Source organism: Somniosus microcephalus, chromosome 4, assembly GCF_052327205.1.
Source record: "Somniosus microcephalus isolate GS21.2 chromosome 4, FLI_Smic_1.0, whole genome shotgun sequence".
NCBI lineage: Eukaryota > Metazoa > Chordata > Chondrichthyes > Squaliformes > Somniosidae > Somniosus > Somniosus microcephalus.
The window spans coordinates 248,914,333-248,938,292 of NC_140990.1; the positions used below are offsets into that span (position 1 = coordinate 248,914,333).

The window sequence follows — 23,960 nt, forward strand, 5'->3', positions numbered from 1 at the left end:
CTTCCTAATTACTTGCTGTAACTGCATGCTAACTTTGTGATTCATGTACAAGGACCCCCAGATCCCTCTGTACCTCAGCATTTTGTAATCTCTCCCCATTTAAATAATTTGCTTTTTTATTTTTCCTACCAAAGTGGATAACCTCGCATTTTCCCATATTAAACTCCATCTGCCAGATTTTTGCCCACTCACTTATCTATCTATATCCCTTTGGAGATTCTTTGCATCCTCCACACAATTTGCTTTCCCACCTGTCTTTATCGTCAGCAAATTTGGCTACCTTCCACTCGGTCCCTTCATCCAAGTCATTAAAATAGATAGTTGAGGCCCCAGCACTGATCCCTGCGGCACCCCACTAGTTACAGTTTGCCAACCTGAAAATGACCCATTTATCCTGACTCTGTTTTCTGTTAGCCAATCCTCTGTCCTCTTTCTGCAATTGTACACTGGAAAGATGCATGGGATACCTATTGTACCTCGTGATTGCTCCAATTGGTGCAAAACGCCAAACTGACTTGCATTTTGCCCCTAAACTAGTTGCATTGTTGGATATATCTATCTGGAAGCCAGGTAAATAAGCAAACAGTACTTTCATCATTACTGTAAATAATATTCTGAAACCAAATTAATAAGGCACTTTGTAATTTTACAAATCCTTTTGAGTTCTTTTAAACTGAGTGAGCTTTTTACATAAACATGTCTGCTCAGTTATGTCTTGCTGCAGTTGCCTGGAAATAAGCTAGACACAAAAATGTGACAACATTTTCTATTTAAAATGGAAAAGAAGTGCTTGCAGAAGTAAGATTTTTAATATAATTGCAGTTAAAAGCTTAGGAAACTTTTTAATTTTGTGGTAGGTGCATGGGGGAGCAGTGAGCCTGTACTTCAGCTACAAGTTCAACTGTTGCAGTGTTAGTTCACAGGAGAGTGGACAACAAAGTGAAGTAAGGGATTAACTTCATTCACTGATTCTGTCCTTGTGGCAATACAGTAAGAGAATTAAATAGATGTTTTTGTCACACCTCAACTTTTTCTATTATAAATTCCTGTGCCCACATTTATAATGGATACTGCCTATGTAAATATACCATGTTGTAATTATACGGCAGTGGTGGCACAAGAGCGCCTCAGTTTTGCAGATGCTCCAATCGATTTATATTTTTCTGATTCCCGAATTGCATCAGTTTTACATTTTACAGGAATCTTCTCACAATGTCGACAATGCTGGCAAGCCCACATTTATTATCTGTTGCCCTGAACAACAGTAGCTAGTTAGACCAGGGGTTCTCAACCATTTTGCTTCTGAGGCCCCCCTCCTGTGTTATAAAAATTCCACAGATCCCCTGTAACACAACACAAGTATTTTTTCTGTATTAAAAAAAGTTATACAAAAAATATCTAATTGTTTTACTTAATGTGAAACATTACATCTTGCGTAGCGGGAACGTATTACATAAGCTGAGGATATGTTCATTTTTGCGCTTTCAGCATGTAATAAACACGCACCAACTAGGGATGGGCATAAATGCCAGCCTTGCCCACATCCCAAGAATCAAGATCTATAAAAATGTCCCAGCCCTCACCCGAATGGTGAGTAAAGCATGATACCCCCAACCTCAAATGGACGAACATTTTATCAGATACCTCAACCCCTTCTGAAGAATACTTGCTCTTCCTGTAGATGTTGACTGACTTGTTTTCCAGTATGTGTACTATTGCAGTCATTTGCATTTTACCTTCCTATAAAGGGTGCGCTTTGAAAAGTTGCATTGAACCTGCACTGCATTAATTCCCAGTTCTAGGGAGGTGCCGCACGATAAGTTGCTGGGCCTGACCTGCCTCACTGGTTATTGGAGCGGCTGCTTGCAACTCATCCGGTCAATCATCAAACCCTCCCCCCCGCCCAAAGTGGAACTAGGACTTAACTAGAAGTCGCGGTCTTACTGTCTCCAGGTCAGTTGCTAGGACTATCCCCATGCGCCGCTGTCTGTCTCCAGGAGCGTCCGTACGTTGCTTTATAACGAGACTCCATTTTTCCTTGAGGCAAAAAAGTATTACTTTTGCCTACACATTGGCAGACCCCTGGTTGAGAACCTGAGTTAGGCCCCTACCAAGTGTATTGAGTTAACCAGGTAGTGAGATTGGAGTCATGTATAGGCCAGACTGTGTAGGAATTCTATACCCTGAAAGTTTTTGATGACAGCCCAGCAGTTTTTTTTTCTGCTGTCAGCCCACACATTACCAGAGTAACTGAATTCAGTTTTGCAACTTGCTGTGGTGAGATTTGGACCAGTGACCTCTGGATTACTCGTCTTGGACCTGTGGTAAACCACTTTTATCGTTCACTATCGTTACACTATGGTTATCACTGTTTATATCGTTACACTATGGTTATCACTGTTTACACTGTTGTATCACTACACAAGGTCACCTCTTGTCACGCTGTTATACCTGGGCTGACCACAGCTGACTCCGCCTGCTTGCCCAGGTATAAAGGTGGTCGACTGGCTGGTATTCCTCCTTGTTGGACCCGATCACCCACGAGGGTGGGCTCTGTTATTTAGCCAATAAAAACCTATAGTTACTATCTTAACTCGTCGCTTTTCATTGGATGAATTGATAGGTATATCAATTTTATTGGCTAAATTTTGAAATGAGTGGATCGGAGCAGCCAAACGGCCAGCTACAACAGCCACAGCAGCCGGCCTGGCTGCGAGCCCTCCGACCGCCGTACCTGGATCTAAACCCACAGGCAGCGAACTCAGCCCTCGACTTCAAACACTGGCTGAGCTGTTTCGAATCCTACCTGGGAGAATCCGGCGTGCCTCCGGGATCCAAACTAAGAGTTCTGACCGCCCAAGTGAGCCCTAAAGTATTTGCAATCATCCAGGACCTTACTACATACGAGGACGCCCTCAACCTGCTGAAAGAGCAGTACCGGAGCCCGGTAAACTCTATGTATGCCAGACATCTCCTAAGATCCCGCTCACAACAGCCAGGAGAGTCTGTAGACGAATTTTTACGGGCGCTACAAACACTCGGCAGGGACTGTGACTTTAAAGCTGTAACGGCTGCAGAAAATACTGAAGGGAATATCCGCGATGCCTTCGTGAAAGGCCTTCGGTCCGACTACTCACGGCAAAGACTGCTCGAATCAAAGGACCTCGACCTGAATACAACTGCAGCCCTCGCTCGCTCTCTGGAAGTGGCCCATCGGGACCTCGAGGCGTATTCCAGGTACTGTGCTGCGCGACCCTGGGACTCCGGCCCGACCCCGGCCGCAATACCCCTCGCACCGCCGCCTCTGGGACCTACCTCCGCGTCGGCGTCCCAGAACCGATTGGGACCGCCACCCCCGGTACCGGCTGCAACATCGGAGCCCCGCGATCGGGCCGCCGGCTGCTTCTTCTGTGGCCAGGCGAAACACCCGAGGACGCGCTGCCCTGCAAGAAACGCGACTTGCTCCGATTGCCACAAGAAAGGCCACTTCGCTAAGGCCTGCAGGGGGAGAGCCACAGACGCCAGCAGTGCCTCATGCAAGTTGTGGGGGCGGCCATCTTTCATCAAGGCCACCGACACCAGCAGTGCCTCATGTGAGTTGTGGGGGCGGCCATCTTCTCCGCCATTTTATTCAACCTCGTGGGCGCCGCCATTTTGTCCACCACACTCGACCGCCACCTTGCCTCCAGACCCGACCACCGCCTCACCCGCAGACTACAGCAGCTCGCTAAGCCGTACACTAGCCTCCGTCACACTGGACCAAGCTCGCCCGCATCACCTGTCCAAGTCCATGATGGACATCAAAGTAAACGGCCACGCCACGACCTGCCTGTTCGACAGCGGAAGCACGGAGAGTTTCATCCATCCAGACATGGTGAGCCACTACTCCCTCACTGTCCGGCCAACGCGCAACCGGATCTCTATGGCGTCGAGGTCCCATTCTACAGACATCAGCGGCTACTGTGTTGTGACCCTGTCGGTTAGGGGCACGGAGTATAAAAATTTTAAACTCCTCGTCCTGCCCCAGCTTTGCGCTGCCGTCCTCCTAGGGCTGGACTTCCAATCCCACCTTCAAAGTGTCACTTTGGCATACGGTGGACCCCTCCCCCCACTCACAGTCGACAACCAGCAGCCTTTAAACCGCCCACCGCATACCACCTGCGGTCTATCCACCCTCAAGGTCCCGCCCCCCTCCCTGTTCGCTAACCTCACCTGCGACTGTAAACCCGTCGCCACCAAGAGCAGGCGGTACAGCGCCGGGGACAGAGCTTTTATTAGCTCTGAGGTGCAGCGTCTCCTGAAGGAGGGCATCATCGAGAGGAGCAACAGCCCCTGGCGTGCCCAGGTCGTAGTCGTTAAGACCAGCAATAAAAACCGCCTGGTCATCGACTACAGCCAAACCATAAACCGGTACACCCAGCTGGACGCATACCCCCTTCCCCGCATATCTGATATGGTCAATCAGATTGCACAGTACCGGGTATTCTCCACCATCGACCTTAAGTCGGCCTATCACCAACTCCCTATCCGCCCTGAGGACCGCCAGTATACCGCCTTCGAGGCGAATGGCCGCCTCTACCACTTCCTTAGGGTTCCCTTCGGCGTCACCAACGGGGTTTCGGTCTTCCAAAGGGAGATGGACCGGATGGTTGACCAGAACGGGCTGCAGGCCACGTTCCCTTATCTAGACAACGTCACCATCTGCGGCCGCGACCGGCAGGACCACTATGTTAATCTGGAGAAATTCCTCCGTACGGCTGAACCTCACTTGCAATAAGGAGAAATGTGTGTTTAACACCTCGCGTCTCGCCATCCTCTGCTGCGTAGTAGAGAACGGGGTCATCGGCCCCGACCCCGAAAGAATGCGCCCCCTGGGGCTCTTCGCCTACTATGCCCAATGGGTGCCGAATTATGCGGACAAAGCCAGACCCCTCATGAAGTCCACCTCCTTCCCCCTGACGGCAGAAGCGTGCGCAGCCTTCTCCCTCATAAAGGGAGACATTGCTACGGCCACAATGCACGCGGTGGATGAGTCTATCCCTTTCCAAGTGGAGAGTGATGCATCTGACTTCGCCCTAGCAGCAACCCTTAACCAGGCGGGGAGACCTGTGGCCGCCTTCTCAAGGACCCTCCAGGGCCCTGAGATCCGACACTCTTCGGTCGAGAAGGAGGCCCAGGCGATCGTGGAGGCAGTACGACGCTGGAGGCATTACCTGACAGGCAAACTATTTACCCTCCTCACCGACCAGCGTTCAGTCGCTTTTATGTTTAATAACAAGCTGAGGGGCAAAATCAAGAACGACAAGATCTTGAGGTGGAGAATCGCGCTCTCCACCTATGATTATGATATCTTGTACCGACCTGGTAAACTGAACGAACCCCCAGATGCTCTATCACGAAGTACATGCGCCAACGCGCAAATTGATAGATTGCAGACCCTCCACAACGACCTCTGCCACCCCGGGGTCACCAGACTTTACCACTTCATTAAGGCCCGCAACCTGCCCTACTCCATAGAGGAGGTCAGGACCATGATCAGGAACTGCCAAACCTGTGCCGAATGCAAACCGCATTTCTTTAGGCCGGACAGAGCAAGCCTGATCAAGGCCAGCCGCCCCTTCGAGCGCTTGAGCATCGATTTTAAGGGGCCCCTCCCGTCCTCTGACCGTAATGTGTACTTCCTCAACATCATTGATGAGTACTCCCGTTTCCCCTTTGCCTTCCCCTGCCCAGACATGACCAGTACCACGGTCATCAAATGCCTGAACGACCTCTTCGCCTTGTTCGGGTTCCCGAACTATATACATAGCGACCGGGGCTCATCCTTCATGAGCGAGGAACTTCGCCAGTTCCTACTAGCGAGAGGCATTGCTGCAAGCAGGACCACCAGCTACAACCCCCGAGGGAACGGCCAGGTGGAAAGAGAGAACGCGACTGTCTGGAAGGCCGTTCTCTTAGCCTTAAAGTCTAAGGGCCTGCCAACCTCTCGCTGGCAGGAAGTCCTCCCGGCAGCGCTGCATTCCATCCGGTCACTGCTTTGCACTGCCATTAACGCCACCCCCCATGAACGAATGTTTGTTTTCCCCAGGAAGTCGACTACGGGAACCTCGCTACCAACATGGCTGACTTCTCCGGGGCCCGTCTTGCTGCGAAAGCACGTGAGGGCCCATAAAACGGACCCCCTGGTCGAGAGGGTGGACCTCCTGCACGCCAACCCCCAGTACGCCTAAGTGGCATACCCAGACGGGCGGGAGGACGGTCTCCTTACGAGACCTTGCACCTTCGGGCACCCCTGAGACACCACCGTTACCCCCCACCACCCCCCCAAATCCACCCCAGGTAGACGGCATGCTGGAACCCCACGAGCCTTCGCCGACCACGCAGACACCAGCATTAACATCGGATACTGCATCACCGCCGCCGCTGCTGCGCCGATCAGAGAGACTTACGAGGCCTCCGGACAGACTGACATACCCGAACTGGTAGCACACTTCACCCCGCCGGACTCGAATCTAAACATGGGGTGAATGTGGTAAACCACTTTTAGCGTTCACTATCGTTACACTATGGTTATCACTGTTGTATCACTACACAAGGTCACCTCTTGTCACGCTGTTATACCTGGGCTGACCACAGCTGACTCCACCCATGACTCCGCCTGCTTGCCCAGGTATAAAGGTGGTCGACTGGCTGGTATTCCTCCTTGTTGGACCCGATCACCCACGAGGGTGGGCTCTGTTATTTAGCCAATAAAAACCTATAGTTACTATCTTAACTCGTCGCTTTTCATTGGATGAATTGATAGGTATATCAGGACCATAACCACTACACCACTGTACCGTGATGTATTGAACCAGGTTAAAATATTTAAAGTAACTGACCCAGTCCGATAGTTAAAAGTGCAGGAATTTTGAATATGGAAAAAGGCTTCCAAACTGGATTGAATAGGAGAAGAGGATCAATAATGGTGCAACAGTCATGAAGGAATGAAAAGTGTAATCTGGGAAGCCTATTTTATTTGTTCTAAATTGGATAAACTTTTACAGAGTACTGATTTTTAAACTCAGCTAAACTAATGAGGTTCTACCTCCCCTGTGTTGTGTTTAGCATCTAAAGGCTTTGCAGTTTGTTTTCCCATGTATTGCTCATTATCTCTGTACAGTTTATGATTGATGTCTGCTCAAGGGGCTTGTCTGCTCACTCGTAGCGGGATGTGGAAGTCCTGTCTAAGCAGTGGTATGGCATCCAATCTCAACTCTGTTTTGGGCATGGGGTTGGCCCCTATTTGCTGAGTGTTGTGGATTTGGTTTCTGGTGTCTTTATTTGCTGATTTGGGGATGGGGTATTGGGGGCTATCTCTGCTCAGGGGTAACGAAGACGAATGATTTGGATTGGGTCTTCTGAACTGTGCTCATTTGTGGGGGGTTGTAACTTTGCTTGACCATCTGCATTGGGGGAGTGTAGCTTGATTCTTTTTATGCAGGGAGTTGTGTTGCTCATGAATCTCTGATTTGGTAGGGGGTGAGGTTTCTTAATTCCCACTCCAGAGTTTTGAGCACAAAAATCTAGGCTGATACTCCAGTACAGTACTGAGGAGGGAGTGCTGCACTCAGAGGTGCCATCTTTTGGATGAGATGTTAAACCGGGGCCCTGTCTGCTCCCTCAAGTGGACGGAATAGATGTAGTTTCAAAGAAGAGCAGGGGAGTTTTCCCCGGTGTCCTGGCCAATATTTATCCCTCAACCAACATCACTAAAAAAAAATTATCTGGTCATTATCACATTGCTGTTTGTGGGAGCTTGCTGTGTGCAGATTGGCTGCCGCGTTTCCAAAATTACAACAGTGACTACACTTCAAAAAGTACTTCATTAGCTGTAAAGTGCTTTGGGATGTCCAATTGTCGTAGAAGGCGCTACATAAATGCAGGTCAATTTTTCTTTAAGGCTCACTAAACTTTTCTGCATTTTGGTAAGAGCATTATATTTTGGCTTGGAGGGAGGGGGAAGGGTTGTTGCAAATTGATTTTATGCCACTTTATTGAAGCCATTTTTTGAGCTGCTTTCTGTTTGGCTTCATTTCCAGCGATCGTGACTTCTTTCATTGTTTCCAGTCCTGCTTGCATGGTTACTGTTTCCTGTTCAGATGAGCAGGTTGCTGATTTCTACTAGAATCCCTGTTCCTTAAAATATCTGGCCTAGATTTCTTTCTGAAAGATTCAATATTTGGTGATTTTTGCTAGTGTTGGATTATTTCCTAGTATTGTGGCAAAACCACTAAGTGACTTACATAATTGCCTGTAACCAATGTTATTACCTTTCAAGTTGGCTCTGGTTAAACAGAGCTAGATCGACAACATCGCGATCTGACGCGATGACGTCATCACGTGGGTCACGTGACGTCCCCTTCGGCGGGAAACGTCATGACGTCAGAGGTAGAGGGCGGGACCAGCCAGTCCTCGTGTGGATTGAAAGAGAAAAGACCTGTTTTGAGCTTCTCCTGTAGTTTCTTGTTTTGTAAAGTTCTTGGACAATAAATTCAGTTTGTTAACTTCCAGTAAGTTATAGATTCTTTGTTAGGAGTGCAGAGACTCCTACAGTATCATGATTTTTTAATCAAGGCTTTCAATTAAGATTATTCAGTGTTCAGTAGGGGTCATGCATTAATAGATATGCTCTCTTTTGCCCAGCTACCCCATACTACTTTTGCTTTCTGGCTTATCTACCATTACTGTCGAGATGTTTGGGTGCCTCTTCTCGCATCCCTGACACATTGAGTTAGAAAATAATCATGCATTGTTTGCTAGCTCAAATTCTAGTTTGGTTGGATTACCCAGTTTATATTTTGTTTTTTAAAATCTATTGTGAATATGATCTTTCTGTTTGCGCATGCTTGTATCTTCACAGGGCAACCTGTCAAGTTATAGCTTAACTTGGCATCACTGTGAAGCGAACGTTTTAGTATTAAACAACAATTACTACGAATAGTATATAGTCATTATCTTCCAAGGTACCTCAACAGCGAAGCTGATCAGACACACCAGAATTGGGCGAAGGTTAGAGGAGGGCAAACACTTGATTCAAGAGATAAGATTTGAGGAGGCTTTTGAAGGTGGGGACTGTGAGGAAAAGATAATCTTATTTTCATGACATGATTTTACCTGAATTTATTTGCTTTTTTTTTGTTCTGCTTTATTCTGCATATATCAAATTTACAGCATAGTAACAGGCCAGTCGGTCCAACTGGTCCATGCCGGTGTTTATGCCCCAGATGAGCCTCTTCACACCCTACTTCATCTAACCCTAGTAATTTATATTAAGCTACCTGCAGTAATACACCAGCTGTGTCAGAAATAACTGCATTACTAAAGTTCAGTCAAACTTTGCTCACTGGCCACAGCACTGTTTCAAAGCCCCGTTTCAACTGCATGGAGATTAAGGGCTGTTTGACTTGTTGTCCAGTCCTTGTTCACTGAGTGAAACAGGTCAGCCCACCCAAGTATCTAGCTGGTGAGCATGGGAAGGAGCAGCTGGATTTGCTTGGTACCTGCAATCGTCAGCCTGTCGCACTTGGAGATGTCCAGACTCTTCAGCCATTTGCACTCCTGTGAGAACTTCCAGCACCTGGTCGGTGATCTCATCACAACAGGAGATGTCGATGTGCGGCTTCTTCATGTGGCTCGCAGCAGCAGTCATGCCTTGGGCAGTCAGTTGGCCGCAGTGACAGAGGGAAAGTTGCTCCATATAGTGGCAGGACGCTGCGATGGAGACTATGCTCTCGTTTGTTATCTCGCGGACCATGCTCAGTGTCATTGTCTTTAGCTCCTCAAAGCGGTTGGCTAGACTTTGGCTCATTATCACCCTCCTTGTCCTGCTGGCAGTCGTCGTTGGATGCGTTCATTCCCAGCAGCCTGTGATCTCATTACGCTAATCTAGCCGCAGCGCTGTCAGACTCCTGAGGTAGTTGGTGATGGTGTGGATGCTGATTAAATTTACAAGTATGTGCTTGATTACTACATTGATTATCTTGGGGCTATATCTAATGTTTCCAAGTTTCAGATTAAACTGATAACGTTTTCCTGAATGCAGTGGTTATGCTGAAAACACTGAGGATTACAGGGTAAGAAGTCTTAGCAGGAGCTCTCCATAAATCCTGTTTGCACAGTTGCACCAGGAAATTAGTCTTTTTCTGGAGCTAGATACCTATATTTAAACTTGATTTCACAGCACTACTTGACTTTTGTTTGAAGAAAATTAAAATACTATAAAACTGACAGATTTAGTAAAAAATGAAAATTTGAATAAAATCCCCTGATAAATTCTGAAAACCAGGAAACAAAAGCCTTATTGCATACAGTATAGTTACATTTTAAACTTATTGTACATTTTTGTGACACAATGGTTGATGAAAGGGTTAAACAGAAGAATTTTCATAGTTTTGAAGTTACAGATGAGAATTGAACATGCCCTTACTCATTCCAGCTATACAGATAAAAGAAGAAGATGATGACTCTGAATCCTGGCAGCTAGCATCACAACCTTCTACAGTCACTAATGTGGGAACTGCAACTGTTCTTAGTTCCAGTGATTTAGCGCAAGTGTCTGTGAACCTGGATGAGGATGGTAATGATCAGCAGTATCAACCAGGAAAACGACTCCGTCGAGTAGCATGTACTTGTCCTAACTGTAAGGATGTTTTGGGAAGGTATGTTTCTGTTTGGTACAAATTAAATCCTTTTAAGTATTGTAAAGATTCTGTGAACACAAGGCTTACTACATAATCAAAATGTTCTTTAAGGGGAAATGTATAATGGCAAAACCAGTGCTTCCATAGCCTTCATCTGTTCATTGTACACCATGGGTAAGCTTGGCAAACTAATTGCATGTTAATTATAACTTTCTCCCACCATTTCTATCTTGTACTTGCAGCAAAAAAAAATGAAGACCATTTCCGTAAGCAGAGATTCCTGTGAGCCAAAACCAGAGTCCTTATACATGCAATGTCTGAGATAGCTTACCCTGGATTAACCATGACCCTTTTATTGTGATATTGGTTACTGGTGATCACGAGGGATGCCCACCACATTCTCCTTGCTCCTTTTGAAAGATGAAAATATCAGTCAGACTATTAGGTTCAAGCAAAAATTGATTCAGATTTATTTACAAATATAACAATAGCAGTAAGGCACAGCATGTTACTTAACTGCAATAATTAAAACAATCCATCCACACCAGGTTAAAATGATCATTTTTTAAGAACATTTTTTCTTGAACAGCCTGATGAGCAGACTTTCATGATACAAGGTTGTATGTAGACGATGTGAATAACTAATCCACTGAGTTCAGGTCTGTAGATAGGACTGAAGCTAAGAGCTGTGACTTATTGCTATGGGACACCCCCTCAAGGTGCAGTCATGCCTTTGAAGTCCAGAGGCAGCCTGAGAGCAGAACAGAACTCTCATTTTCTATGGATGGTGTTAATGCCACAATATATTTGCCTTCCTGCAAATGGCTCTCATTGCCACGGCCTTAAAACAAAGCCCCATATTTTCCTAATTTTGTGATCAAACTACAGGAAACTTTGTGATATCCAGCACCGACGGGACCGAGCTGTTGCCGATCTATCAAAACTGCCAGACAAACCAGCACTAATGTTGAAGCATACGGAGGTTTTCAGCTCCGTATCTGGCAACAAACACTGTTGCTTAGCAACAGCTTCTAAACAGTCGGCCCGTACCTTGGAAGCGTCTCTGTAGCTTAGCAACAGCTTCAGAGAGACTTCGCAGAGCCTGACTGTTGAAAAAAAAGCCACGAGAAGAAAAAAAACCTCGAAGAAAAAAAACCGTAACAAAAGGGCTCCTGATTTCTGCCGGTGGATCGAGGTTTCCAGACATTCAACCTCTGGATAAACCAAAGTTTCCTGTATCTGGCTTGTTTAGAAACATAGAAGATAGGAGCAGGAGTAGTCCATTTGGCCCCTCGAGCCTGCTCCGTCATTCAATGCGATCATGGCTGATCATCCAAATTCAGTACCCTGTCCCTGCTTTCTCCCCATATCTCTTGATCCCCTTAGCCTTAAGAAATATATCTAACTCCTTCTTGAATATATTTAATGAATTGGCCTCAACTGCCTTCTGTGGTGGAGAATTCCACAGGTTCACCACTCTCTAGGTGAAGAAATTCCTCCTCTCAGTCCTAAATGGCTTACCCCTTATCCTTAGACTGTGACCCCCTGGTTCTGGACTCCCCCGCCATCGGGAACAGCCTTCCTGCATCTCGTCTGTCTAGTCCTATTAGAATTTTATAAGTTTCAATGAGATCCCCTCTCATTCTTCTAAACTCTAACGAATATAAGCCTAATCGACCCAATCTCTCTTCATACGTCATTCCTGCCATCCCAGGCATCAGTCTGGTGAATCTTCATTGCACTTCCTCCATGGCAAGAACATCCTTCCTCAGATAAGGCGACCAAAACTGCACACAATACTCAAGGTGTGGTCTCACCAAGGCCCTGTACAACTGCAGCAAGACATCCTTACTCCTGTACTCGAATCCTCTCGCTATGAAGGCCAGCATACCATTTGCCTTCTTAACCGCCTGCTACACCTGCATGATTACCTTCAGCGACTGGTGCACAAGGACACCCAGGTCTCGTTGCACTTCCCCTTTTCCCAACCTATTGCCGTTCAGATAATCTGCCTTCCTGTTTTTGCCACCAAAGTGGATAACCTCGCATTTATCCACATTATACTGCATCTGTCATGCATCTGCCCAATCGCCCAACCTGTCCAAATCGTACTGGAGTTTCTCTGCATCCTCCTCACAGCACACACGCCCACCCAGCTTTGTGTCGTCTGCAAACTTGGAGATATTACATCTAGTTCCCTCGTCTAGATCATTAATATATATTGTGAATAACTGGGGTCCTAGTACCGATCCTTGCAGTACCCCACTAGTCACTGCCTTCCACTCGGAAAAAGACCAGTTTATTCCAACTCTTTGCTTCCTGTCTGCCAACCAGTTTTCTATCCAAGTCAGTACCTTACCCCCAATCCCATGTGCTTTAACTTTGCACGCTAGTCTCTTATGCAGGACTTATATTTTCCCACAAACAGCTTGACTCCAGTTTACATTGTGAAATATTCCATTTTAACCCAGTCTATTTTTAAAACTATGTACCAAATTGACAGAAATCTTCCCTTTTTAATAACTAGATAGAAACGATATGAACAAGAAACGACCAGCTGGTCCACAAAGCCTGCCCCGTACAGTTATGTCATAATTGAGCTTCATGACTTTTTATTCATGGGATGTGGGCATCGCTGGCAAGGCCAGCAGTTATTGCCCATCCCTAATTGCTCTTGAGAAGGTGGTGGTGAGCCGCCGTCTTGAACCGCTGCAGTCTGTGTGGTGAAGGTACTCCCACAGTGTTTTAGGGAGGGAGTTCCAGGATGTTGGCCCAGCGACGATGAAGGAACGGCGATATAGTTCCAAGTCAGGATGGTGTGTGATTTAGGGGGGAACTTGCAGGTGGTGGTGTTCCCATGCGCCTGCTGCCCTTGTCCTTCTAGGTGGTAGAGGTCGCGGATTTGGGAGGTGCTGTCGAATCCTTGACTAATTGCTGCAGTGCATCTTGTAGATGGTACACACTGCAGCCACAATGTGCCGGTGGTGGAGGGAGGGGATGGGGTGCCAATCAAGCAGGCTGCTTTGTCCTGGATGGTGTCGTGCTTCTAGAGTGTTGTTGAAGCTGCACTCATCCAGGCAAGTAGAGAGTATTCCATTACACTCCTTAGTTGTGCCTTGTAGATGGTGGAATGGCTGAGATTCAGGAGCAATATTCCCTGTAAGCTGCACTTTGTTCTGCACGGCCAGTTTCTTTTAATTTGTGGTCCCTTTGTAAATACTGCGCATGCGCAGAAATTTAATGTAAAAGATGGTGAGCGGCCTGCACAAGATTTTCCCATTACTGCGCTTCCAAGCAGCTTAGAGGTAACATTGGTCAGGAGGTGAGTCACTTGCTGCCGAATACGGGAAACTTTTTTTTTTTATCTGGCACCGACGCGACAGGCGTGGTGCCGGTTTATCAAAGTCTGGATTACAGAGAAGTATAGTAAAAGGTACGAGAGCCCCGTACACGGCCACAGATCCAGGCGTCCCTGTTGCATAACAACAGGTGCAGGAACCCTGGTTACACAGCCACAGATCCAGGAACGGCCACTAATATGAAGTAAAACTTACCTGAACCTACTCCTGAATTTTGCCGGTTAAGAGATTTCCGGTTATTGAGGTGCCGGGAAATCGAGAGTTTCCTGTATCCAGCCTCTTATAGCCACAGTATTTATGTGGCTGGTCCAGTTAAGTTTCTGGTCAATGGTGACCCCCAGGATGTTGATGGTGGGGGATTTGGCGATGGTAATCCCTTTGAATATCATGGGGCGGTGACTAGACTCTCTCTTGTTGGAGATGATCATTGCCTGGCACTTGTGTGGCACAAATGTTACTTGCCACTTATCAGTCTAAGCCTGAATGTTGTCCAGGTCTTACTGCATGCAGGTGTGGACTGCTTAATTATGAGAAGTCGCAAATGGAACTGAACATTGTGCAATCATCAGCGAACATGATCACTTCTGATTTTATGATGGCGGGAAGGTCATTGCTAAAGCAGCTGAAGTTGGGCCTAGGACACTGCCCCGAGCAATTCCTGCAGTGAAGTCCTGGGGCTGAGATGGTTGGCCTCCGAAAACCACAACCATCTTCCTTTGTGCTAGGTATGACTCCAGCCAGTGGAAAGTTTATGACTCCCAATAATGCTCTCTACCCATCAGAAGCCATGTAATCTCCTGGGAGACACAAAAAGACAGATATTTAAAAAACTTAAGCCAATTTGGGGGGAGAAGAATTTTGGTAAATTCCTCTGATTCTGAAAATGATTAAAATGAGTTCCAGGAGACCTCTGTGACAATGAGGCACATTATGCATTCATCATTTTGAGGAAATCTCAAGGGAGATTTTCTTTGCCCCTTTCCCCTCCCTACAGTTAGGGCCTCTGGTATTCTGATTCCCAGTTGCAGGATCTGTTGCTGAATCTCCCCTCCACCATTTGGATTTTATTCCTGCCATTTTTTTCCCCTCACAGTTTTCTTCATTGTATTGGAACAAATAGCTGGTATTCAAAATCTGGTGTCGTGAAATTGGTCGTCTAATCAGTGATTTTCAGTTGTCTGCATTTGAACCTTACACCGTTTACCTGTTAGACAGGCCGCTGAATTATCTAGTGTCATTAATCTCGGCTCCTTGCATCAGCTGGCCTGTACAAACTGAATCAATTCTCAGTTAATATCCTCAAGGGATTGGGGCAGGTAAACCATATCTCTTTAGGGGCAAGGTGGTGAGCTTGGCATTGAAAGAATTGAAGTGTCAACCTTTCTAACTTAGTAATCCAGTACCGAAACCAAGCAGGTGCACACTGGATGATAGTGATTGAACCAGCTCCTTAATGGAGGTTAGACCTGTCACGAGGGCCGAGATTCATCTCTTAGGCTAGAGACTACCCATTAGGGCATTGGCTTGTAGAGTTGAATGGTCTTAAAGCAGCAGGAAGCTTACAAGTGCTTTGTGCTCATAAATTTGCAAGATTTAAGCTGCTTAAACTCCACCAGTACCTTTGCTGTTGTGTACAGAAGGTCTCTGGACTTTGGTAAAGTGGGGTGGATCCCAATGCAGAAAATGTTTGCACCCTATCAAGCAAGTAAGCTCTACCTATATGGATTTCTCAGTAGTTAGATTTGGAGAACATGAGTTGTTTTAACATCAGCATTTCTGCATTCATATTTCTAAAGGATTACAGGAGAGTGGCACGTGGCAGCTCTCAACATTTGCATTGCTGAAATCAGTTCTCTTATCCTGCTGGTGAATCTAAACTCATGAAAATATGTATCTATATAATTCTCCTGTTCGGGATAAGAGTCAGTTTTGGCAGTGTAAAGTCAGGAACCAGCACACACATGATGCTCTTTTACATAGATACATAGAAGATAGGAGCAGGAGTAGGCCATTCGGCCCTTCGTGCCTGCTCCGCCATTCAATGAGATCATGGCTGATCCTTTAATTCAGTATCCCGTCCCCGCCTTCTCTCCGTAACCCTTAACCCCTTTTGCCCGTAGAAATATATCTAATTCCCTCTTAAATATATTTAATGAGCTGGCGTACACTGCCCTCTGTGGCAATGAGTTCCACAGGTTCACCACTCTCTGAGTGAAGAAATTCCCCCTCATCTCCCCCTCATTTATGAGGTAAACTGCTGAAGCGCCAAATGCAAAAGTGCCTTTAAGTGTGGTGATGGGTTTCCATGTGTGACATGCATTTAGCTGACAAAAAAGGATTTTAAAAGTGGTGGTATGTGACTTGTGTACTAGAATGATACAAACAGTCATAGTATTTTTTCCCCATTTAGAATGACAATACATATTCTAGTTTGTTTAATGTGCTGGTGAGATAAGCACATATTGAATATAGCATCAGCTTACTATAGTATCCCTGTCAACAAGTTGGGCTCACAAACATTAACATATTAAGGAAGCGTTACAATTTAAAATTCTAAAATGGGGAAAACTCAGTTTGAGTACTTTTAATGTTTAGCACTGCTCACCAAACTAGAAGATACAGTGGTAAACACAAGTCACCAATTAGCCAGCTACTTAATATCTAAATCTTCCTGGATGAAATATCCAGTGAGGCAGTTAGGTGTTTGTCGACAATTTTGTGAACAACTGCATAACAGAACAGTTTTAAATAGCTTAAATTGCCTGACTTTTCTGAGCAAAATTGTTTATACAGTATTTAGAAATAATACTGAGACGACTGTTTAAAATATTTTTTATATTCTAACAAGGTGATATATATATATATTTTTTTAATTGTTACAATTGAGATCCTCTTTCTCCCCCTTCCCCCCCCCCCCCCCCCCAACACACTCAATTCTGGACAGACTTGCCACAGTGTGTGGTTGGCTTGTTTTAGAAATTGGCCTTGAGCTGCTACAGAATTCTTTGGGCCCTCCATACGGTGCGTAGTGTCTGTCTTGGTCATTATTACTTTATTTCAATTGATGCTGCTTGTGTGAGTAATCAAACTTTCAGAGAGATAAAACAATGTTTAGTTTTTAGTCTGAGAGTTTTAAGTAATTTTGTTCATTTTTTTTAAATTTCTGACTCCATATTCAATATTTTTGAAGTCAGGACTTGGCTTTAAAATCTGTCATATAGGAAGATCTGTAGGGTCTGTGTTGAATTAAATAATCTAGTGGGTGCATTACATTTGGCTTCTGTTTCAGGACTTAGGGGGATAGGGTCCCACTTCTGATTGCTATCTAGTGACTCCTGCTAGAAGGAGCAGGAGGAAAATAATTACCCCATTTCATAGGAGATATGGGGTAAGGAGGTGTATAAAAGTAGTGAAATTGAATTGATTAGTTCAGATCATTGTGAATTTAAAATTCAACTTCACCATCCAGACCTTGTCAAAATTACAGTTCCAGATGTTAGAATTTCAAACCTTTGAATTTTCAGAATACTACTGTAATTCATGAATGAATGTAAATAAATTAGTCAAATTGAATTGATCCATTTCAGGCCATTTTGTATCTAAATTGAAATGTAAACTGGGCCTTCAGTAGTTCATACAATTTTCAGTTTCTGATCATTGATCTCCATTTTACAAGATTTTTTTACACAATCTTGTTGAAAATTGAGTGCAAGATTGTCTGTAAATAGGATATTGCAGCACTTGGTGAAGTATATCAATTGGGTGCAGTTTACAATGCAGCTCGGTTTGTTTAAATTGCCACAGTGGCAGCGTGGTCGCTTCAAGTCTTCCCTTGGCTGTTCACCCTACTCACCACCTCCTTCGAGCACTGTGAAAGTTTGATTACTCTCAAGGTGTTCCATCCATGTGGACTCCTTTTAAAATCCTCATCTGCTACTTCCAAACCCGATCCTGAGTTTCTCAAGATATTTTTCCTTTTTTCCCTTCCCTCCGCACTGAACAACTCCGAATTCTTATTTTAAGCTTCATCTCAGTTCCCCTTGCCCCGTCTCTCTAAATCACCACCCTCCTGTCCTCCCTAAACCTTCATGTAAACTCCCACCCAGTTGTGGTGAAGGGGAGGGGTCATCAGGGGTTTTACGACCCCCACCCACCAATTCAATTATTTTGAGGTCAACCAACCTCCCTTCAACTCTCAGGAACCCGTTACCTATCTTCGGCCTGCAATTTTGTGCAGTTCCCGGCTTGGTTTTTTGGACTGAGGTCGGTATTCTCCAGTTCCCAACTCGTTCTCCTTCCTGCAGCACTCTCCACTGGACCTTGGCCTCCAGGTGCTCGCCGTTTTGTCTCCGGCTCTGAACAGAGTTCTACACCCTTTGGAACAGAGACAGAGTTATGCTTGCGAGGAGGAAGCAGGCTGGAGGTGCCAACAGACACTTATTGGCCAAATTTAGAATTTAACCCCCCCCCCCCCCCCCAAAACAATCCTTGGCCACTGCTCCCACTCATATTCAGGGCCACCCTCTCAAACTCACTATCTCCCATGGTTTCTCACTAACACAGCTACCTCTGATCAATCCCTTGTATCCCTCACCACTCTCACCCCCTACCCTCTTTCAAACTCACTTCCTTCTGCATCCACTGTGAAAGAGTTTGTAACTGCACTCTCAAACTCCTAAGTGCCTAGACTCTGACTCTCGTAATTAGCCATAATACCGCTGCCACTGTTGATTAGCTCAACCACTTCCTTTATTCCAACATTTATGCCCTCGTCTCCACCAAAACTATTGGGTGTTTCCTCTATTACAGCCTACCCCCTCCCACCACCACTCCTTTTGCCTCAAGTTCTAGAAGTTCAGACTTGTGTGTATGGGATGCACAGCTGGCTTAGCCATCCATCGCCAGATATGGCTGGACTGCATCAAGCCCTACCAGGCCTCGTTCTTCTGCTAAAACCGCACGCTACGATTATCATGGAGGGCAAAGATAAACCTGGCTCCTTTCTTCCACCAACCACCACCAAAAATCCCACGCCCCCTCACCTCTAACAAGTGTGAGGTGCTTATGCTTTTCTATCAGCAAGATATTGATTATTGTTCTTCATAGAAACATAGAAGATAGGAGCAGGAGTAGGCCATTCAGCCCCTCGAGCCTGCTCCGCCATTCAATGAGATCATGGCTGATCATCCAAATTCAGTACCCCGTTCCTGCCTTCTCCCCATATCCCTTGATCCCTTTAGCCTTAAGAAATATATCCAACTCCTTCTTGAATATATTTAATGAATTAGCCTCCACTGCCTTCTGTGGTAGAGAATTCCACAGGTTCACCACTCTGGGTGAAGAAATTCCTCCTCATCTCAGTCCTAAATGGCTTACCCCTTATTCTTAGACTATGACCCCTAGTTCTGGACTCCCCGGCCATCGGGAACATCCTTCCTGCATCTAGTCTGTCCAGGCCTGACAGAATTTTATAGGTTTCGATGAGGTCCCCTCTCAATCTTCTAAACTCCAGTGAGTACAAGCCCAATCGACCCAATCTCTCCTCGTACGTCATTCCTGCCATCCCAGGTATTAGCCTGGTGAACCTTCGCTGCACTCCTTCCATGGCAAGAACGTCCTTCCTCAGATAATGCGACCAAAACTGCGCACAATACTCAAAGGTGTGGTCTCACCAAGGCCCTGTACAACTGCAGCAAGACATCCTTGTTCCTGTACTCGAACCCTCTTGCTACGAAGGCCAACATACCATTTGCCTTCTTAACCGCCTGCTGCACCTGCATGTTTACCTTCAGCGACTGGTGCACAAGAACACCCAGGTCTCTTTGCACTTCCCCTTCTCCCAATCTATTGCCATTCAAATAATCTGCCTTCCTGTTTTTGCCACCAAAGTGGATAACCTCACATTTATCCACATTATAGTGCATTTGCCATGTTTCTGCCCAATCACCCAACCTGTCCAAATCGTACTGGAGTTTCACAACATCCTCCTCACAGCATACCCTCCCACCCAGCTTTGTGTCGTCTGCAAATTTGGAGATATTACATCCAATTCCCTCGTCCAGATCATTAATATATATTGTGAACAGCTGGGGTCCTTGGACCGATCCTTGCGGTACCCCACTAGTCACTGCCTGCCACTCAGAAAACGACCCTTTATTCCAACTCTTTGCTTTCTATCTGCCAACCAGTTCTCTATCCAAGTCAATACCTTGCCCCCAATCCCATGTGCCTTAATTTTACAAGCTAATCTCTTATGCGGGACCTTATCGAAAGCCTTCTGAAAGTCCAAATATACCACACCTACTGGTTCTCCCTTATCTATTTTACCAGTTACATCCTCATCTGCTTCTTGCTGCCCTTCCCCTTGCCCACAAAGTCATACTTCTCGCTCTAGTTTCTGTCCAATCACCTCCCAACCCTCTCCAAGCTCATCTTGTCTGTAAGACCTACCTCTTGCTCCCTCAATCCCATTAACAGTGAACAATTGACCACCCAACTCCTTGTGGACCGCCATGTTAGGTGATGTGTAAATGGTTCCCTCTCCTGAAGCAGGGTCTCCCAGCCTTTCAAAACTGCCATTAGTGCCCGTTCAGAAAAATGCACTCATCACCACCAGCATCCCTCAAGGATCCATCCTTGCCCCTCTCCTCCATGCTGCCCCTTGGTAGAAGCATTTGCAGACATTAGGTCAGCTTCCACATGTATGCTAGTAAAACCCAGCTCTATCTCTCCACCACCTTTCTCAACCCCTCCACAGCTTTTGTGCTGTTAGCCTGGCTGTTCAACATTGATTTCTGGATGAGCTGTAACTTCCTGCAACTAAACATTGTAAAGATTGAAATCATTGTCTTTGCCCCCCACCACAAACTCTCACCACTATATTGAGCTGATTGAGACTATTCACAACTCACATCCTCTCATTATTCAGCTCATCCAAAACTGCTGTCCATATCCTATCCCTTACTGTCCCACTTGCCTATTCCCCACTCCCCTCCATTCTCATTGACCTATGTTTGCTCCCAGTCCTCCAACGCCTCAAATTAAAAATTCTCATCCCTGTGTTTAAATCCCTCCATGGCTTTGCCTCTCCTATCTCTAACTTTTTCCATCCCTATGCTCCCTCCTTAACTCTCTATTCCTCTGGCATCTATGCCTTTGGCTGCCTAGGTCCCACTCCTCCCTCTCAAGATCCTCCTTAAAACCCACCTCTTTAGCCAAGCTTAAGGGCACATCACTTAATCTCTCCTCCTTTGGCTCAGCATCTATTTTTCCTCTTGGGATCTTTTTCTACATTAAGGCACTGTGTAAATGCAAGTTGTTATAAGATGCATCAATTTTAGCCATCAAAGCCTGAATTTTATTTATCCAGGTAAGTAAATTTGTTAGAGATGTAGACAGTAAATACCTTGATTTTTCAGGTTCTATTTATATAAAGATTGAATGTAATTTCAGGTATTCATTTACACAATTGCATTTGCATAATACTTAGAAATGTGAAATAAGGTGAATGACCGTGATTTCAGAATAATTGCAGAATTTGGAACCTAGTGCATGAAATTTAAAGAAATCAGACTGCAAAAATTGAAAGGACTGTGCTTTTTCTCCAATCTTACTGTTTTGCAAAGCTTGCTGAGTATAATTTTGCAATTACTCAATAGTCATTGCATTAGAGTTGTTTAGAAGTAGTTACCAAATTAATATTTTTAGTTGCTGCTATTGTTTTTTAATTCAATTGACAGTTAAATCTATAGAAAATTTTGAAACTATTAAATGTTTACAGGATTCCGAGGATAGAACTGAAAATGCTTACACACCTAGTATTTGAAATTATGTTTTTCCTCAGATCCTCCAGTAATTTAGGCAAGAAGAAACAGCACATTTGCCACTTCCCAGGTTGTGGAAAGACGTATGGAAAAACATCCCATCTTAGAGCTCATCTTCGCTGGCACACGGGAGAACGACCTTTTGTCTGTAACTGGGTTTTCTGTGGAAAACGGTTCACTCGCAGCGATGAGCTGCAACGACACAGAAAAACACATACAGGTTATTTTCATATTTCTACCTTTTTTAAGACAATGATATAGCAGATTTCAATCATTATCTTGGCATCAGTTGCTGCTTCTCCCTCATCAATTCCCAATTATCCACCAACAGAGCTCTGTTCTTGAGGTCTTTGTGTCAGTGCAGCTAAATATAATCCAAGAGCTGGGCTTCACAATTAATTGCAAGAAGCACAGTTACAACCCATGCAAGACAAAACTTAGAAGCATCATTTTGGCTGCTCAGTAAAAGGTTTTTCTGGCTTTAGGTCAGATTATAGTACTCGAGGAACTGAAATGCTGCTTACAAGAAGGGTCATGTGTCCCAGTGAAAGGATATTTAAGTATATTGGGTCTGATGGCAGCAACAATGTTTGTGGTCACCAATGCTTACCTGTTTGAGATTACTGCAGCTGAGGCTGCCCAGCTGCTGGACACTGCACAGAGCTCTCTCTTTCCCAACAGGACAGGGCACCGACTTACAAGGGGATCGGGATCAGGACTGATGTGCAGTAGAACAATCAATTATCTAGAAATATGGACACTGAGATTAGCTGTGGAGCATTTCCACCTCTGAGTAGAGGGCAAGTCTGTATACTTCCTTTGCCAGGGCATGATCCTACTAGTACACTGCTGCACTATTAAGCTAGACATTGTAGTGGCAGATTTGGTCATCACACAATTTACTCGAGTGGAAAATGTACCTGGCGGGGTGTCAAGAATTTTTCAGCATTGGGGCTGCACAGAGATAGATCAGTTTGATTCCTTGGATGACTACATAGTCCTGTGGGTTTTTTCTATCCTCAGACGCTGGGCAGCATCTTTTTCTGAACAAATAAATTCCCACATCTGTTTTCTCTGTTTCGCCTAATCTCATGAGTAATTCAAAAGACGTGAGTAGAAAGGGCTAAAGTAATATTGGTGACTCCTTACTAACCATGAAAACTGTAATTCTTGGACATCCAAGTGATGAGCAAAAGAAAAATGAGCAAGGGTAGGATTCCATTGTCAGGCAGCAGAGATCTCCTCCCTTAATTTGGGTCAAAAACTAAATCTGACCCCAGGAAGGTTCGAGGTGACATCCTGGTTATTGAAAGACAACGTCTGTTAGATCAAGGATTTTCCCTTTTCTACATTAGATATCTGATTAGATCCTCGGGGCAGAGATAATAACACAATAGAAATGGTTCCTGCAGTGACCTTTTAATTTGGTTAGTCCTGTCTTGTGATCTCCTTCACATCTTGGAGTATGTCCAGCATTTGACAGTTTAAAATCTAAATCTATTCACACTTAGAGTACTTTGCACAGTTCTGGTCTCTATTATAGAAAGTATATAGAGGCACTGGAGAAGGTGCAAAAAAGATTCACAAGGGCGATACCAGAACTGAGGGGATATACTTGTATGGAAAGGCTGAACAAGCTGGGGCACTTTCCTCTTTTTAAAAAAAAAAAAAAGACTAGGCTGAGCGATGTCTTAATATATATTATGAAGGGGTTTGATGAGCTAGATGTAGAGAAGATGTTTCCACTTGTGGGGAGACTAAAACTCGGGGCCATAAATATCAGATTGTCACCAATAAATCCAATAGGGAATTCAGGAGAAACTTCTTTACCCAAAAAGTGGTAAGAAAGTGAAACTCGTTACCACAAGTAGTTATGGCGAATAACATAGATGCATTTAAGGGGAAGCTAGATAAGCACATGAAGGAGAAAGGAATAGAAGGATATGCTGATGGTTAAATGAAGAAGAATGGGAGGAGGCTTGTGTGGAGCATAAATGCCAGCATAGACCAATTGGGCCAAATGGCCTGTTTGTGTCATAGACTATATGTAATTCTATTCAGGTTCTTGTGGCTATTTCAACTTGCATTTACGTAGC

At 45.2% G+C, this 23,960-nt stretch overlaps 1 protein-coding gene across 4 annotated transcripts in view; it reads left to right on the forward strand.

Moving 5' to 3' along the window:
• Window positions 1-23,960, forward strand: part of sp3a (sp3a transcription factor) — a 71,167-nt gene that overhangs the window by 35,955 nt on the left and 11,252 nt on the right. For all 4 annotated transcript variants that reach the window (XM_085986170.1, XM_085986171.1, XM_085986169.1 and 1 more), the window contains 2 exons: window positions 10,478-10,700; window positions 21,885-22,084. In XM_085986170.1, coding sequence (XP_085842296.1) covers window positions 10,478-10,700; window positions 21,885-22,084 — 423 coding nt within the window. The remainder of the gene's footprint in view (window positions 1-10,477; window positions 10,701-21,884; window positions 22,085-23,960) is intronic.